At 47.3% G+C, this 18687-nt stretch overlaps 1 protein-coding gene across 2 annotated transcripts; it reads left to right on the top strand.

The window, feature by feature from the left end:
- Positions 1–10615: 10615 nt before the first annotated feature.
- AICDA (activation induced cytidine deaminase) lies at positions 10616–16963 on the top strand. 2 transcript variants are annotated; one of them, XM_050974420.1, is made up of 5 exons: positions 10616–10736; positions 13814–13961; positions 14634–14904; positions 15072–15187; positions 15484–16963. In XM_050974420.1, exons 1-5 carry the CDS (start codon positions 10729–10731, stop codon positions 15535–15537), a joined length of 597 nt encoding a protein of 198 aa, XP_050830377.1. In that variant the 5' UTR covers positions 10616–10728; the 3' UTR covers positions 15538–16963. The 2 variants fall into 2 exon arrangements, with proteins under 2 accessions (XP_050830377.1, XP_050830370.1); XM_050974413.1 differs by lacking the exon at positions 10616–10736 and having other exon boundaries at positions 13706–13961.
- Positions 16964–18687: the final 1724 nt, after the last annotated feature.

The following is an 18687-nucleotide window of genomic DNA, read 5'->3' as shown; positions in this document are numbered from 1 at the left end:
TCCTCTCCCTCTATCTCCTCTCCTCTCCTCTCCTCCTCACGCTCCATCCTCTCAAGTCCCTCTACCTGCTCCCACTCCTCTCCTCTCCTCTCCTCTCTCCCGCTCCTCCTTCGTTTCCTCTCTCCTCTCCCTCTCCTCTCCCTCTCCTCGTCTCCTCTCTTCCCTCTCGCTCATATCTCCTCTGCCTCTCTCTCTCCTACTCCTCTCCTCCCTCTCCTCTCCCCTGTTCTTGTCCCTCCCTTCCCACTGAAGCCATCTCTTGATGCCCATTCCAGGCAAGTTTCAGGGAGCAGTAATTACAGCTGCCTCCACTCCTAAGGCCAAGAAAGCCCATGAAGAACCTGTGTGACCTGACATTACTGAGACCTTGCAATGAATTATCTTGTCTTGGTGTCCTGTCTTGGTCTGGCTACCTCCACACACTCCAGTTGCTGTACCTGCTTTCAGTCTCCAGTTGAGTTCCTACCTCCTGACCTGGAAGCTCCTGCACAAAGCAGGAAGGAGTTGAAAACTGGAATTGGATGTGGGAACAGAATCATTATCTGGGCTTGCTATTTACCTGGGACCTGGAATTTTCCTGCAGAATCTCTGACTGTGCTGACCTGCACAGAGCCAGGTGCTGATGGGGAAGGTAAACATGTCTGCAGGTATCAGTGCTTATATAGGCCAGCCTGGGCAGGAGAATTCACTGTGGCAGCACTGGATGTCTGGTCTGCTCGAGGACTTTGTTTTCTGCATGTATGGAGAACATTTCTAGGTATATGGGCAGTTTTCATGATGACACCAGGTAGGGCAAGTGGGGTAGAGCAGTCTGAATTGTATTAATCACTCCATGTGACTCTTAGTGGCATGATTCTGTGGGGCACCAGAGGATCAGCAAGACCCTGTCTTTAGGATCTCTGTGTTGTTCCCAAACAGCTGAAAGCCAGTTTGCTAGATTTGGTATTCACTCCCCTCACATCATCTGCTGAACCCTTCAGTCTTCAGGAGCACTGCCCTGTTCCACAGAGCCAGGGTCGCACAATATTGGGGACAGTTTGCTGCAAAGAAGCAGATGTCTGAGAAAAAGAGCAAAAACAACTAGTGTAGGACCATCTTGCCAGGACCTGCATTTCTGCTGTATCCAACAAAAAGCTGGTCACATCCTCTGTGTGGGGGAAGTCACCCTGTGCAGACAGATTCCATATGAAGTCAAAATTAGCCCAAGATGGGCTAAATCTCTCTATATTTATCCAGTGTACAAGAGAAAGAATCCAAATCATGCAGTGACTAGAATTTTTTTTCCCACACAGAGGAGCACTGCACTGCTACTCAGAGGGTGATGCTCCACTCAAGTCCTCCAGGCCCATGAGACTAGGAATGAAGGAGGGATTTCTTTGTACTGAGAGGGTGCACATTTCTGTAGAGAGGAGGGTACTGAGAGCTTGATCTCAAAGACATTCAAGCCACTGGCAGCCACTGGCTTCCATGCCACAGGGATACCTGTGAAAATTGCCTGTGTGGAGGAAGGTAGGATGGAGATGGATCTTGGAAATTGGACTGGGTCAAGTCTGTTCTCTGTATTTAGAGGTGAATATTCATCACTATAGATACATAACTGGGTAACATAGCTACTGTACAGCATATAGAAATTTAACTTTCATATAGGTTGGGAAGTGGTGGGAAGCCTTTCTGTTGCTTGCTTTCAGCAGGGACAGGAAGAGGTGCTCCTGTCCAGGAAAACACTGTTTTAATGCTAGAGTCTATATAATCCATATTAAAAGAAAATTTATTTCCTGCTATTCTTGGCAACTCTCATGTGTTTGGGTTTATTTGTCTCTTGCTGTATTTCCTCCAGATTTGTGGGGAGACTTGATTCCATATCAAATCTATCATTTGGAACCTTTTACTCCCTGCTAGCCTAGTCCTCTGCTGTCACCCTCCTCTCACTCATGAATCACAGCTCATGGGAGTTCCTGGGAACACTTTTTTTCTAGAGAAACATAACATTTTCTCCAGCATTTTGTTTTTTACCATGGATAGCTGTGCTAGATTTTCCTGACAATTGTTAGCTGCTGAACACAGAGATAACTCCTCCCAGCCAGTGAAATTTGTGCTGAGGACACATATTTTTACTATGCACATGCCATGACTTTCTGGTGGAGAATTAACATCTCCAAATAAAATGGCAAGATGACTGAAATAAAAGAAAAGCTGTAATAAATATCATTACATAAGCAGAGAAGAACTCGTTCACTACAACCATTTATCTCAATAATGGGAATATCTGAGAGACCACATTAAAAATTACACATCTAGGTCAAAAGGATTAGGAAAATTTCCTTTTCATTGATTTTCCAACTTTTTCATAATTTCTTCAGGCATTGACTGTACATTATATTTTGGTTGAAAAGATGAAGCACTAAGACGTGGGGGACTCTGAGCAGTGCAAGTGCAATCAGTGCAATCTTCATGTGCAAGCAGTCAAGTCTGCATTTAGATGGTATTTCTAGAACAAAAGTGGCTGTGGGCCAAATTACCCATTAAGCTGCCTCTGAGAGTGCCCCATAGATCTTCAGGACTAAGCCACACAACAGAGATTATTACACAACACTCTACTCTCTTCCTGGCTGAAGCTGTGGTGTCCTGATCTCAGACTGCTGTAGTGGGTACAGCTCAGCCCCAGTGGCTGGAGACACTGCTCCCTCCTACACAGGGCAGAGCCTGCTCTGTCTCATAAACTCAGCCTTTGCAGTGCTCCTGCATTGGCACTTTCCCCTGGCTGTGTGAGCCAAGCACAACATATGCCATCAACTGTTTGTAATTCAGCTTATTCTTCCTTTTCCCTTACACTAGAGTTGGCCCACACTTCATTGGCACTTGTCCCATGCCCAGATTTATCACCCCTGCCACTCCACCCCGAATTGCCAGGATATCTGGACATCACTTTCTCTCGCAAGCCAGGGAAGTGGTTTTAAATACACCTCCAGGGAGGTGTGCTGCTCATGCAGTTGGGCTAGCCACAGAGAAAGCTGACAGAGCCCTGTTTTTAGAAGCATGATTCTGCATTTGTGGCTGATTTTCACAACCTCTCCTGACGTGGAGCAGGAGTTAGATGTCCTGTGGTCACTTCCCGCACAATGGCTATTCCTCCTTCTCTTGCTGTCACAGCTCCCTGGTACCGATCTGTGTGACCAGTTTGAAGGCTGCTGGTTAAAGCCTGTGCTCCAGTGTCTGCTCCCCACTTTGAAGTAGTGTCTCACTGCTGGGCATGTGGAGCTACCAAGCATGGGAAGGCTGTTGGAAGCAGCTGACATGTCACCTAGAAGCTCCTGAAACTTGTTGCCTGAATCCTGTCCGCAAGAACCCACGGTGTGAACAAAGAGCGTTGACATCGGGCATCCCGGCTTGGAAGGATCCCGCAGGGATGTACTGCTGGCTGCCATGTGGGCTTGTCCTTCACAGAGGGGACTGGTCCTTGCCACCCACCCAAAAAGAGCTCCTCTACTTGACAAAGAATAGCTGGGTTGAAACCAAAAGAGACTTTAGCTTTAATTTTTTTTTTAATTGTTTGGGTATTTTTTTTCCTTGAGATATTAAAGTACACAATCTTGTAGTGTTGACCCCTGAGACCACGTGGTGACATTGTTTGACAGTGTACAAATGTCCAGTTATGAACAGCTCCTTGACTGGGGCACAGGAAATCTGAATTCCAGTTCTGAATCTCTTCACTCTCTGCTCTCTGATCTTTAGCACATTGCTTTTTTCTCTCTGTTCCCGCCATCCTTAGAACCTGTTATGCAGCAAGTTGGTATAAACTCCCACAAAACAGAGAGCTGGATTTTAGCCCATTAAAAAAAGTTGTTTAAAAATATGTGGGAAATACCACAAAGGTATTTCATTGTCTACTTTTGTTATCAGTGTAAATTATTTTCTCAAATAAAAACATGTCCAATAATGTGAATTGTGTAAGTTAAAATACAAACAGCATGTGCTTGTTGCTAGTATACTGAGGTATATTTAAAAAGTGAATTTTGAAAAACAGTCCATTCATTTAATGAATAAATTATCTATCAGAAGGCAGTTTAGGGCATTTTACTAAGGTTGCAATTTCCATACAAATACAGCTGGTCACAAATTATCTAAAAGGTGTAATAGAGAAACATATGTAATTCAGTGTGTCTAACTAATAAGACCTGTCAGACATCATCTGCTTAAATATAAGGATAAATGTAGGTTAAGCTGTGCATTTTTTAAAATAAATGTGGATGTTGAGATAGCATATGTTTCCAGTCAAGATCACAGATAAACTTACATTGAAAGTAAACATGCAGAGCTAACTTCAAAGCTGCTCAGATTGCTCAGAGCCTTGTCCAAGTGAATTCTGAAAAATTCATCAGGGGATGGAGAATCCACAACTTGTTCTAATATTGCACCACACTTAAGATGGAGAATAGTTTCCTGGTGTCAGATCAGAAATTCCTTTACTGCATCTTTTGTCACCTGCCTCTGTTCTTTTTGCTGTGCAAACTGGCTGAGCAAACTGGCTCCCCTACAATATTGCTGCAGACATCTGAAGAAAATAACAAGAAGAAACTTTTAATTAATACAAAGCACAAGTTTAATTGCAAAACAAGACATTAAAACTATTGAAATAAATTCTCTTCCTTTAGGGAAATTGTGTTAAAAAATGCAAAACATTACAAAAATCAGTGATTCAATTAAAGGATTTGCAGTCTGTGTCCCTGCAGCAGGCCACTTTTTCTGTGCTCACTCAGCATCTACTACTTGTGCACCACCTTCTCACCCTGAGGTCACTTTCAATTTCTCTGCCTTGGGTTTGGTAGCCTTGGGTTTCACTGTTTTGCCCTTAGCTGGATCTTTGCCTCTTTTGGTCTGTCAGTTTTCGTATCCTGTAGTTATTTCTTGGCCATCTTGACTTTCCTTGGGACTTTCTTCACAGCCAGAGCTAATCAGGGCTCCTTGGCAGTGCCAGCCCAGGGCCAGGTGGGTCTTGGCCTTTGCTGCCGTCTTGGCACCTTCAAAAGCCTTTCTTTTCTGCCTGGTGCAGTGAGTGTAGTTGCTCCTGAGACTCTCTGTGCTGTGGGGATTTTCTCATCAGCCCTGCTTGAGCCCAGCACTATCACACAGCATCCCTTTTGGCTCCACTGTCCTTCAGCTGCTCTCTTTGTAATGTCTGAACTCTTTGTAGCCTCTGCAAACCTCTTTGCCATTTCTGTTCCCTGAGAGTCCCCAGGGGCACTGCTTCACAGTAGATTTTTGCCTCTCCAACCTAAAAGCTTTGCTGGCCTTGTTCCCTGTTCTCCAAATTGCAACGAGACCAAGCTAGCCACCCTTAAATTTGCCTGTGCCTTACCTGTACCTGCACCAAAATTATAGAAGAGAGGAGTTGGTCTGGTGTCCCCATGTTGAGCACAGACTGGGCAAAAGGAAATTACCTGGCTGTGTATGTGAGTGCAAGATCAAGAGATGCTCATGAGGACTTCCAGCCAAGGAAACCTTGTACAACTGCAAGGTACTCAGCACACAACTGACAGCCAAGGAACCATTTCTTACTGAGCTCCCAAGACTTCTGTCTCAGTCTCTCCAACAAAGTACTTCTCCAAAGACAACAGGGAAGTTAAAATCAGGATTTACCACCCAGGCCTCAGGTGCAAGGAGAAGCAGGAGCTGCAGCACTGCACAAACACGAGCTAATCACAGGCAACACTGGTTTGCAAAACCATAACCACAGCTAGAAGGTGAGCCTCATAGTGAGAAACAGCAGCACTAAACCGAGTTTCTCCCTGTGGCTAGCAGATGACTGCAGAGATATGGAGCCAGTGACTTCCACCGAGGAGAAGGAAAATCTGATTTGAAACAAGGTGTGGGGTGCCCAGAGCAGGGAGCTGAGCTGCAGGACAGTGGAGTAACAGTGGAACAGTGCCTGGAGCTCCCTGGGCACGCAGAGGGTGTTCTCCAGGGCAGCAAAGAGTCAGGAGCCACTTGAGATGGGTAGGGCAGGCTGGAGGCTGAAGCTGCAGGCACTGCAATGGGAAGCAGCAGGGTGCCAGCAGCTCTCTGGTAGATGCTTTGCCCCCATCTCTCAGCATGGGGAGGGCAGTTCTGCTTTCATCAGAGAGTCTGTTTCTCTTAGCATAAATGAGGTAAGCTCCCAGCCATGTCATGGCCTCAAGCCAGAGAACACACTAAAGGACATTTAGCATAAGGATGTGGATTTTGGTGGCATTTTTTATATGAATTCATGATGGGGAAGCAGTTCACTAGGTCTCAAACTCCTCAACACAATCTAGCCCCTCTCCTGCCTTCCTGCTGGTGATCCCAGCAGGTGTCAGTCTCTGGTAGCAAGGGCTGGAAGTGCTGTGGCCTAGAGACGTGGTGGAGGGTACTAATACAGGCAGGGAGACAAAATAATTGTGGGGTCACAGGGCCAGAATTAAGGATTATTAGTTCCTGTAAGAAGCCCTGGGCTGGGCTGGCAGAGAGCTGCAGGGCAGGAATGAGAAGCACTCACAGGACTGCGGTTAAAAAATGTACACTCAATTCAATAGTTTCACCCTAATTTGCCTTGTCCCCCAGCACCAAAACAAGCTCAACAGTGAAACAAAAATAAACTGCAGGTCAAGTCTCCAGGTAAAGTTTTGCAGTGCAAGCCTGGAAAGCTGAAGTACTAGTAAAATAACATATAACCTGAATGCACACCCAGAAACCAGATGCCCTCAATTCTGCATCAGTGGCATCACTGGCAGTCCTGCAGCATGCAGCAGTGCAAGTTTTGTAAACTCACCCTCCCACACATCCTGAACTCCTGCCTTTTTTACTTCCCACTTCCCTCTTGTAACCTGGAATCCCTGCTCTTGTCTCTTTTAGATGCAGCCTCCCTGACACTCACCCCACAGTGCTTTGGCTTTGCATTTGCAAACCCCAGCACCACACCATCCCTCTCTGGTGAAGTCCACCCCAGGCAGACCGCACACACATCCTCACAGCTTTTATATCTCTCTATGGTGCTGCACATCCCACAAAAATCACTGCTTTGTAAAGCAATGGCTGAAACCTTCTCCCCAGGCATGGCATCCACTGCTGCATCACAGGAAGAGGTGGCAGCTCTAGGGACAAGGCTCTCTGCCTCATGTCCTAACAGCAAGCTGCTCTACATCTAGTTTGGAGGGGTTTTTTCCACCCAGGACTGGAGTAATGGGAGTAGTGTGCCTGGCAGAGGTGTCTGAGCAAGTGCACTGCCTTTGTGTAGGGTCTGTCATTCTAAGGAGGGTGAGGAATCTTAGTGGAGTGAATGCAGTGCAAGGTGTGTGTAATAAATAAGCATTTTGGTGTATAGTCTCAGGCTTAGTATATGCTGATATTAAGTGAGCACGTTCCATGTGCTTATAATAAATAAGCATAACAGCTTCTTTATCTGCCAGTGCCTAACTGCAAGGAGCTCCACCATTCCCCTGCTCAGCATCTCTGTGCAAGTCAGTGGCTGTGGTGCATCAGCACTTGTGAAGCAGAGAAAGTTTTTCTGTTTGAGGTTTTCTCCTGAGGCCAGGGTGAGCAGGTGTCTGCGTTTCTTGTGCTCAGTGTAAAACCAACCAACTGGTGACAGAGGCGCTACTTTCAAAAGGTGATTTCTGAGCAAAGGGTGAATGGAAAAAATAAATATATATTTATAATGGTATGCACCAACACATGACTTCCTGTTGACTAAACAAGCAACCTCTCCTCTGCTTTGGGGCTAGATAATTTAAATTATTCACTGTATTTTTGCTGTCTAATTTCTTGGTAATTTGCTTTCTGAATCTTTCATAAAAGTAATGGTGGCGTTCCTCCTCTCACCCCACCTTACACCTGACCACTGCTCTTCAGCCAGCACTTTGTTCTCACTCTAAGACAGAAAATAAAGCCTTGAGCACAAGAAACCTGAAGGGATGATGGAACATTCTTCCATGATCCCAAAAACCTGGAGCAGTACCTCTTGCTAGATAACACTGCTGCAAACACAGCAGCACAGGGACCCTCTCCAGCCTTCCCCACCAGCCTTTAACTGACCTGGGCTTTGATCAGAACCAGTGATGGAGACAGCTTCAGTGCTTTCCTCTCCCATCTCCAGAGAGGTTTTCACTGAACAGAAAGGACAGAAAACTGAAGTGGTCAGCATATCCCCTTATGTATCAGCTCCCAGCCTGTGCTTGACATTTGTAACAGATTTACAACCAGGAAGAAAGCTGGACAAGCAACCAGATCAAGGATCAGCAACCTTTGCACAGTTTTCCAACCTACCTTTTTTTTTTTTTTTTTTTTAACCAGAGCAGGGGTGACATCAGCTAATGAGCAAAATCTTGCTGTGACAAGAGAGTGCAGCTCCTGTTTTAGGCAGAACTGCATAGGAACTGAAGGTCCCTCTTGAAATGTCCCCTGGACTTGCTACAAGACACTGAAGCACATCCAGACCAGCAGGTTTCTGCTCTGGGAATTAGAGACAGAGGCAGAGAATCTCTGCCACTGACTGTGCACTTGGACCATGCATGTGAAAGAAGTTACCCATCTAAATGAAGGGCATTAGAAAGCCTCCAGCAGTGCTTAGACTTGAGAGCCTTGACATTAATTATAGTTCATCTGTTTGTTCATCCATTCTTTCTTTTTTATCTCTATGGAGAGCAAAGAAACTCTCAACATGTAGGGGAAAGAGCATGTTTTAAACATGGAAGGACAAATTCCACTTACAGGCAGGACCAGAGAAAGGATCTAGTTATACATTTTATGAGACTTGATATGTAAAAGCTTTGAGAAAATAATTTTACACCAATTAAATTTATGGGGAGGACCAGGCTGGCCATGGAGATATCTCTTGACTCCTTTCAAAGTAGAAAATTTATATAAAATTTTGTGCAATCTTTTGGCTATGAAAATTGAGAACCAGCACAAGAATAAAGGTGAATTTAATTGATTTATTGAATGAAACACAAACAGTTGTGATCTCTAAGAAGCAGATTTCCCAGTGTTTTGCTTTTTGCTTTTGCTTTTCTCTATTTTTTTTTTTTATGTCCTGTGTCACAAATGTGCTCTCTGAATTATTTAAAGAAAATCTAGTATTAAAGTGTGATGTGTTGGTCTGACCTAGGAGATTTGTCACAAGGTGCTACTAGAGAAAAGGCTGAAAGGGGACAGCTGCTTCATTATCCAGAGTGTTCTCTTAAGCTCTGTTAAGCAGGACATGGATTCTCAAGGATTTCAGTCTTTTCTAGCTTTGGTCAAGCACTAGGAGCCAGATCCTCAAGGAAGATAATTGCCACAGCCTTTGAGCAGAGAGTTACAGCTGCCAAAATGTGTGTTCATATGTGTCCTACCCAGGCATTTCCCTGAGGAGTAGGATAGCCCATGCCTGGGCTTTGCAGGAGCGCTTCCCCTTTTCCTGGAGTATGCCATGCTCTGTGCTCTCAAAAACAAGTCCTCTCCAAGCACTGGGCTAGAGAGTCTGCTCTGTTCTGGCAACTCATCTCTCCTTTGCCTGTTTTTGCATATACTGGTTTCACAAAGCCTTAGCATGCTGAAAACCAGTAAAATTAATAAGGAAAGTAAATCAAGCAGAGAAAAAACGAAGAGCTACCCTAGCGTGAGGTAAACAAAAGCCCTGCTCCTCGGCCATGCCCACTTGGGGCAGAAGTGGAGCAGAACATGCCCTGGCTGCCTCCTGGGCACCCTGGCCAGCCCAAGGCACTGCCCCAGCCCCCTCTGCCCTTCAGCCCTGCACAGGGAATGGCTGCCAGGGCAGCAGCAGAGCCTGGGCAGCCCAGAGCACTGCTGGCAGGGCAAAGTGTGTGCATCCTGAGTGCCAGCCTGGCTGTGACAGCGCAGACCTCAGTCACGGGGTCCTGACTGTCACCCTGCCACCGGCAGAGCTCGGTGCTGGGGCCAGCACCACCTGGAACAGCAGGATCAGGCACAGAGTCACTCCCCACTGGTGCTTTGTGTGCAGCTTTGCAGTGCAGGTCTGCCACCACTCCTGGCGTGTTGACAGGGCTCAGACACCCGTGACAATGTTCAGGTGGCAAGCTGAGGCCAGCCTCTCCCCACTGAGCCCTGGGAGATGAGTCCCTCTCACTCTCATCTTTAGCTTCGGTGCTGCTCCATGCAGCTGCCAGGTCTTTCATGGGGTCACAGAGGAGCAGGGAAAGTCTGCCCAGAAACTGCTGTTCCCTGAGCTCCTTCCAGCAGAATGGCTCCAGGCTGCTGCACAGAGCTGTGGTGGAGCAGGGCAGGGTCACCACCATCCCTGCACAGCTGCGTGATGGGGAGCCGGGAGGGATGGTGTGGTTTTGCCCACATTCACACTAGTGGTACACAAGCTCTCAGGCCCCCCTCTAACCACTAGACAATGTTTCCTGCCTTGTCATGCTATTGATATTATTTCAGAATAATTTTGCAGGTGGGGGGGGCGGGAGGCAGTGCAGTGGGGGGTGGTGACCAATGGGCGCTGAGCATCTTTCAGAACTGATGCCCCTTTGCATCTCAACACTTTTCTCTTGCGCTCCTGCAGCTCCAGAGACCCTTCTAACTCCTCCCTCAACCACACCCCGATGAAAGCCAGCAGGGAGTAGATAGGGGTGACTGGGGAGGGGACACCCAGGCCAGTCCACATTTCTGTACATCAGGTCAGAGGGCTGCACAGACAGAGTCTGAGAGACAACCTGTCTGTAATCGCATCACCTGAGAGAGACCCTGGGAGTCATGGACAGGTAAAAGGAGTGCCTCTAGTTTCTCACTCCTAGAGAGATGAGAGTCAGAATTAACTTGCTTTCCCTCTGGTGTTGACCATCCCTTTCCCTTTCCCCATCTGACCCACTGATCCAACTCCCTCTCTGTCCTACTCTTGCAACTCGCATCTCTGTGTCTCTGTTTTTCTTTCTCTTTGACTGTCTGCCACCTGTGCACTTTTCCCTTTTTGTCATTTCTTTCTTGCGGCTACTCTCTGTTCCTTTCATTGTTTTTCTTTTCTAGAAACAAAGGATGATAACAGAAGGATGAACAGTCAGATGCTATCTGCCACTTAAGCCCCTCAATCCTCTACTTGCACTGCAATTAGTCTGTGAGCTTATTATGGCTAATCACTCTCCACAATGGCATCCTATGCACACTCTCAGGGGGCTTCACTCTGATTTCATGAATCTTTATTTGAGGAGGAGATCTCTGTTCAGGCTGCTTCCTCAGTGCCCAGGTGTAGTCACAGTTCCTGTGTCCTTGCTGCTTTCCCTTAAGCTGTGCTATAGCCATAGGAGTTGCAAGTGGATCCAGCAGTTTACACCTAGCCAGGCATCTGCTCAGTTGCTCCACACAACATCTGTTCATTCATTATTCTCTTTGCACCAGCCATATTCTGAAATCCTCCCTGGGAAAAAAAACCAAAAAAACCCTGGGATGGTGAACTCCAGAGGAAAGGGAGAAAAAGAGATGATGTTAATGAACATTTCTAGTTGAACAAATGTCTTCTGTGATTCAAATTGTCTTCAATTTGTTCTGAAACTGAAAAATATTCTAAGTGATCGTAATTTTATTTTTCTGTGGTTTGGGGTCATTTCTTGTTCTCCACTCTTATTTGCATCCACATGCGGCTCTGCAGGGTCAAAAACATTGACTAGAGAAAATTTGAATGAGATGAGAAAAGGGACAATTATAAGAAGAATCAGAAACATTTTGAAAGCAAATGATTTTGCCCAAAACTTAAAAAAAAATCGAAAATGGAAAGTCTGTTTTCCCTTATATTTTTGGTGAGATAAAAAGCATTTTTCCATACAGGTTTTAATGAAACATCAGCATAACTGTAATTGTTTTTCACTTGGCTAATATGTTTCTTCAGCAAGCAATTGCCTTGTGCACAAGGCTCTGCTCTGTTTTCTGCAGTTGTGGCACACCCCAGGTAAGTGCTTTGCAAGCCTCTGACCTATCACACCTGTGCAATTTTCTGGGTTATCCTTTCTGGACAACCTGAGGATCTGTCACCACGGAACAGATCCCCTCTCCAGCATCTCTGTTCCAGGGCACAGTCTTTTCCATACCCCTGCAATAACACATCTAAGGCTTAAAAACCTGTGGTGAAGCACTGGTTGATAATTTTATGGGGAGAGCAATGTGTGTGTGAGTGTGTGTGTTAGGAATATACACAGGTGTTCATTTGTAAGTCTTAGCACAAAGGCAGGGAAATAGGGTGAATCCAAGGTGCTAAGGAGTGAGTCAGTTCCAAGAGTGAGAAAGATGGTGAAGAAGATACAGTGGGTATGGGAAACAGGCACACACCATGAACAGCCAGAGAAAGGGGTGACAGAATGCAGTGGGATCAGCTCGTGCTCTGCTCCTGACACAACCTGCAAGCCCAATAGAGCAGGACTGCTTACAGGACAGACCTCCAGGAACAGCCTCAGACTGTTGCTGGGCTTAATGAGATACTTAATGGGGATGCTTTACCCTCCTGAATGTGTGCAGTCTTCTCCATGGACCTTCTTCTAACAGAAGACATGCTCGAATGTGATGTGCTTCTGCAGGCTGGGGGAGGCAGGGCAGGAAAGAGTCCTTTGCCTGTCTGTGGGACAATCTGGGGAGCAAGGCTGCCTGAGGGAGAAGGTTGTGATGCAGGTGAGGAGCAGTAGGGAGTGTCACACAATCTCTGCCCATCACTAGGTAGCAAAAGGCAAGAGGATGTGCATGACTGTATGAATGAGTGCCTGCGATGCAGTGGCCGTGTGTCAGGGTGCACGAGGAACAGAAGATCCTGGGGGGCAGAGAGGATGCCTGTTTGCTGGTCATTAAGTGCTCTGCAGTGCCCAAGCTTTATGGTGACATTAGCAAACAGGTGAAGGGTGTGTACATGTGCCTAGACTCTCCGATTTAAATTCCTAACAAACCCAAATTCCCCTTTTCTACACTTCACTGGAGATCCTCTGGGGAAAAGCCCACTCAATATCTCTTAAACTTACCCCGTCTTTGTGCTGAACATCAGCCTAACAGTGGGAAAAGATGACAAAGGACATGATTATTTTTAACCTATTCACTTCTGTTTTGCATTGCTGCGGGGGAGGTGAGTATCTCACCTCAATGAACCCAGCTGCCTGTGTCCCTCCACTTGGCAGTGAGGCTGTCAGAAATGGCTCATGAGTACCTTACACCCTCCCTGTGCTCCTGCTGCCTTTCCCCAGCGTGGTCCCTGGGCAGTCTTGATGTCTGTCTGCTGTGGAAATGGTACTTGTGTCTGGGGAGGTGTCAGCATGCCTACCATTTATATATTCCATGAGCTACTGGATGGCATCTTTCCCTGGTCCTGCACACCATCAACTCTGCTCTTCTTTTAGGTAGTGATTGGAAGGTATTCAGTCCATTCTTCTCTGGAGAGATTCTGATCTGGTCCATCCCTTGCCCCAGTGAATTTTCTGGGTTTCATAAAGCAAAAATAACATCTCTTGATGGCTGAACTCCACACCCTCTCATCTTCACAGGTCTTCTCAGATGCCTTCATCCTCCTCCCTCACTGGTGTCCATGCTCTGGATATTTTCAGATATTTTCACACTCTGCCCAGCCATAGTTGCTGTTTGACTAATCACTATTAATTCACACACCATTTCCACTCACAAGGTCACCTGCTTCATCCCCAGAGTCACGTCTGCATCCTTTCCCTAGAACATTTCATGCAAATTACCAACACTCTTCTCGTACAGAGAGGCTTGGATGTGAAGAGGATATTTTTGGTGCTGAGCCCTCAACAGAGACAGGGTAAACTACTGGCTACATGAGTAACTCTAAGTTCTCTCTTGTCTTCTCCTGCAGCATCCTCATGCAAAGGAGACTCTTCCTCTACAACTTCAGGAACCTGCGCAAGGCCAAGGGCCGGCGTGAGACCTACCTGTGCTATGTGGTGAAGCGCCGGGACAGCGCGACCTCCTGCTCCCTGGATTTTGGATACCTGCGCAACCAGGTGGGGGGAGAACACCGTGCCAGCCTGTTCTGGAGCCCGCAGCTCCAGTTTGCCTGGGGCAGCAGGGAGCAGAGGGCTGCGACAGCAGCACAGGCACACCTGGGCACTGCGCTGGTACAGGCACACCTGGCTGCTGTGCTGGTACAGGCACACCTGGCTGCTGTGCTGGTACAGGCACACCTGGGCGCTGTGCTGGTACAGGCACACCTGGGCGCTGTGCTGGTACAGGCACACCTGGCTGCTGTGCTGGAGCAGGCACACCTGAACACTGTGCTGGTACAGGCACACCTTCCTGCTGTGCTGGTACAGGCACACCTGGGCACTGCACTGGTGCACACCGTTTGAGTGATGCAGCCTCTGGGCAAAGCTGTACTTTGTGCTATCCTGGAGCAAGTTACAAGCGAGACACCCACGCTCCCTGCTGCTTTTCCAGTCTCCCTACCTTCCTGCTTACCTCCCGCCCATCCCGTTCGTACATCCCTCCACATCAGTGCCCACCAGCGCTTCCCTAGCCCTGAAGTACTACCGTGCCTTGTCCCTGTGTGTGCCGACCCAAGAGCACTCCCCGCACCTCATTTCTCCTCCCTCACACCCCATCCACGCCAGCCCTGCCTCCCTGCCCCTCTCACACCCTGCTGACGCCTCGCCCCGGTCTCTCCCGGTTTCCCGAAGATGGGCTGCCACGTGGAGGTGCTCTTCCTGCGCTACATCGCAGCCTGGGACCTGGACCCGGGACGCTGCTACCGAATCACCTGGTTCACCTCCTGGAGCCCCTGCTACGACTGCGCCCAGCACATCGCCAGCTTCCTGCGCTCCTACCCCAACCTGAGCCTCCGCATCTTCATGGCCCGCCTCTACTTCTGCGAGGAGCGCAAGGCAGAGCCCGAGGGGCTGAGGCGCCTGCACAAGGCGGGGGCACAGATTGCCATCATGACCTTCAAAGGTGAGCTGTGCAGGCAGGAAAGAGATGATGGAGAACCAAGGGGTGTTGGGGAGACACAGGAGAGGGGGAGAAGGTCGGGCAAAGAGCCAGGGAAGATGATGTAGAGCCTGATGATTTAGTGATCAGCGTCCTGTTGAGCACCTGCAACTCCCCTGTATCTTGCACAGATTACTTCTACTGCTGGAACACATTTGTGGAGAACAGGGAACAGGCATTCAAAGGCTGGGAAGGGCTGCATGAAAACTCTGTCCATCTTGCCAGGAAGCTTCGACGAATCCTCCTGGTAAGGGACAATTCTCCTTCTGCTTCCAGTGCTTCTTCCCTCAGCTTATTCCTCTCTTCCTCACTGTAATTCCTCTCTGCTCTTGCTGCTCATCCCTGCTATCTGCCATTTCATTCACTCATGTGTCTTCATCTTCCACATCCCTTATGCCTCTTCCCCCAACTTTTTCCATCTCTTCTCTCCATGTTAACTTCCCCTTCTTCCACCTCTCATCCCATCTCCTGCCATTCCTTCCTCATATTCGTGGGTTCCTGCTCACTTGACAACTGACCTACCATTTCTGTTTTGTCCTGCAGCCACTGTACGAAGTAGATGATTTACGAGATGCTTTTAAAATTCTGGGACTTTGAAGTGAAAGTCATCAGCAATCAGAAGACTTCACAAACACTTGCTCTTTGATTTCCAACTCTCTCCCTTATGACAGATCTTCCTCCTCTTCCCTCCTTACATCACTCTCCCTTCCAGCCCTGTGTCTAGAGATAAAACTATCCTTACTTCTTATTTCCAAGGAGAATTAGGCTGATCTTGTGAAGACACCTGCCCCAGGCTCACACCTTATCCATTGCTAACTGGGAATAGCCAGGACTGCAGTGACATTGCCAGAGAGTGATTTGCCTCCCCTCAGTCCCTGCAGAGCTAATCCAGGTGATCCACTAAATGGAGCTCTGGGTTTAGCCTTGCCCAGGTGGGAGCAGACAGCCTGAAAAGCTGTTTGTGTGACTGTGTTCCCACTGGCACTGGCACTGCACTGACCTGCACATTTCATGAAGGCTTCAGGGAGCACATTTTTTGGCTCATAGAGCTGCACTACACTCAGCTGCTCTGTGTCCTCCCCTGTGAAATGGTTTATTTGTCCTTCTGGATGTTGGTAGGAAGTGAAAACCATCACGACTGAAGCGGTGCAGCCTATGTATTAACAGCAAAGTTGGCCAGCTACTGGAAAGCTCAGCTGAGAGTGTTGAAGTGAGTCCTTGACAGCCCAGGTAGCTCAGCTTGGAAACCTCACATGAAGCCAGCAGGTCTCTCTGAGAGGATTGTGTGCAGAGCACCACAGCTCTCCCTGTGTGGAGTGCTCTTCATCCTCTGAGCATTTCCCCAAAGACCAGACATGTAATGTGCTCCCTCCCCAGCCAGCTGCCTCTGCTGGAGGCACCTTTACAGACCCACAGTCTTCTGTTTTTCCACGTGTTTTACTGTCCATAATGTGGCCAGCAATGTCTAGCTGGTGACTGTACTGAGAGCTGGCCAGAAAAAAAATCCTGACATGCGCAAAGCTCTTTGGCCTGCAAATAGATATCTTCTGTAGGGGCAAAAATCAAACCTCCCTCCTGCCTGGCAATCACTCTCTTTCCACTAGAGGACCCCATTAGCTCCTGATCTGGTGGACACACTCTTTACAAGCTGTAGATACAGGTTCACAGTACATGCCTGCTCACCACCACCTTCCCACCCCCTGAATTACAGCTGGATTGCCCTCTCCAGTCCAGCCTCTTCAGGCTGGGACAAGGCTAAGTGTGTCCCACGCTCTGGGTGTGCCCTGTCATTTCCTTCACGTCGGCTGCAAGTTCTCTGCTCCATCCTGTTCCCCTTCCTGGGTGAGGCTGGAGGCTCTTCAGGACACCTCTCCTGGTGCTAGGACAGCAGAGAGCCCTGCTCCTACAGGGCCTCCTCCTGCTGGCAGAGGTCACAACCAGGTGCCTCACAAGATTCCTACAACTTCAGGCTCCCAAGGCACTCTCAGCTTGGGGAATTTTGACTAGGAATAGCAATGACAGTCCTTTGCAAAGCATTAATTTGCAAGCATGGTGTTGTATATTTGTTTCATATGGTGCATATTATTTATATAAATAAAGGTCTTACAAACAAGCATCTGGTTTTGTGGGTTTTTTGGTATCATGGGTGAAGGAGGTAAATTGGACACAAAGGATTGGCATGTCATTTTTCTGATTTCTGGAGGTGCAACCTGGAAATATTAAACTGTCTTCATACTTCTACTTGTAGCTTTGAAGTTATTGACAATGTCACCCAGCAGATCAAGGCAGATAAATTGTTTGGATACTTTGGAAATACTACCAAAAATCTCTGAAGCTATTTGAGATGCTTCTTTCGTTGATGGCCAGCCTTTTGTGCCCATTCATGAGTCATAATTGACCACACTGGACATAAAAGGGCTGACCTAAAATGCTTCACAAGAAGCAGAAGCAAAGAAGTATAAAGAATCTTCATCTTTCAATTTTTGATATCTTCATTTTTCAATTTTTGGCCTGTACAACAGCATTGTCCTTCTCAGTGAAATTGTTAGAAAAAATTAACATTTTCTTAAAAAGGGGTTGAGATACCAGCTTTTGCTTAAATTCTGACTGACACTGCATTGAAGATACTTGTTGAAAAATGACAACAGGTGACATTGTACAGGAGGAGAAAAAATGTAATGAGTAAATACAAAGAATCATGAAATATGTTAAGAATACATCCTATGTTTAGATTCTTCTGAACACAAATCTGATTAAATTCAGAGTGGACTCTAGAGTTAATCCATGTGAATCAGCTAGAGGAATTTAGTTCTTTTGCTCACAAGATTGTTTTAACTGCACTTTTTCTGTTCACAAATACCAATTCATATTGTTTGTTACAAGATATTCTTTAATTTGTCTTTCTAAATTAATTCAGCCTCAAATGCTTTAGGTGTCTCTGCCAAGAAAAACTCCCTGGAGGGTGACTGTTATGCAGTAACATTACTTTATTAACCCAAGATATTTTTCTTGCTTTGGAGACTGTTTGTATAATGAACATTTCACTACTGATTATATATTTTTGAGAACCACTTATCTTTACAGCCTTATGGAGATTGTGGGTGAGCTTTTCTAGGTGTCTCTCTCCTTCACAAGCACCTGGGCAAAAGCTAAGCTCTCAAGGGGACTGTGGCAAATATACCTCCAGTGCCAACTGCCTGAGCTGTGGGAAATGGGGGCTTGGGATTTCTGGGAGAGCATTTCCTCCCTAAGCTGTGGGGAACAGCCAGACCAGGGGCTTTGGTGCTCGCTGAAAACCTCAGCCTTGCTTGATCAACACTCCATGGTTTGCAGCAATGTACAAGGCACAGGCACATCCAGGTGGCTGTGGAGTCCTTGATAAGAGAGGAAACAGGGAAAACGGGATGGCAGCTGGTGTGGACAGCTGGGCATGGCTGCCATCCCCTGGTGCACGGGGTGTCTGCCACCCTGCTGAGGGTGCTGCCTTGCAGGGATGTTGATCCATGCTGCACACAGCTCCCAAAGCCTGTCTCTGAACAGCCCCCAGAACGTGTCCACAGAAGAGCAGGACACTGACATCATTCCCACAGCTGCACACAGCATTCCTCCAGGTCAATACACGGTGTCCTTGGACTTTGCAGTAATGAGAAACAGATTACCACGGAACAATGCAGAGCACACTCCAGACCCTTGCAAACACAAGCATGGCTTCTCCCTCCTTTTATCTTCCTCTGTTGCGTGCTGGTA

This window comes from Serinus canaria, chromosome 1 (genome assembly GCF_022539315.1).
Source record: "Serinus canaria isolate serCan28SL12 chromosome 1, serCan2020, whole genome shotgun sequence".
Taxonomy (NCBI): Eukaryota; Metazoa; Chordata; class Aves; order Passeriformes; family Fringillidae; genus Serinus; species Serinus canaria.
The sequence above is the reverse complement of the archived record's forward strand: the minus strand, read 5'-3'. Positions and strand labels throughout refer to the sequence as shown.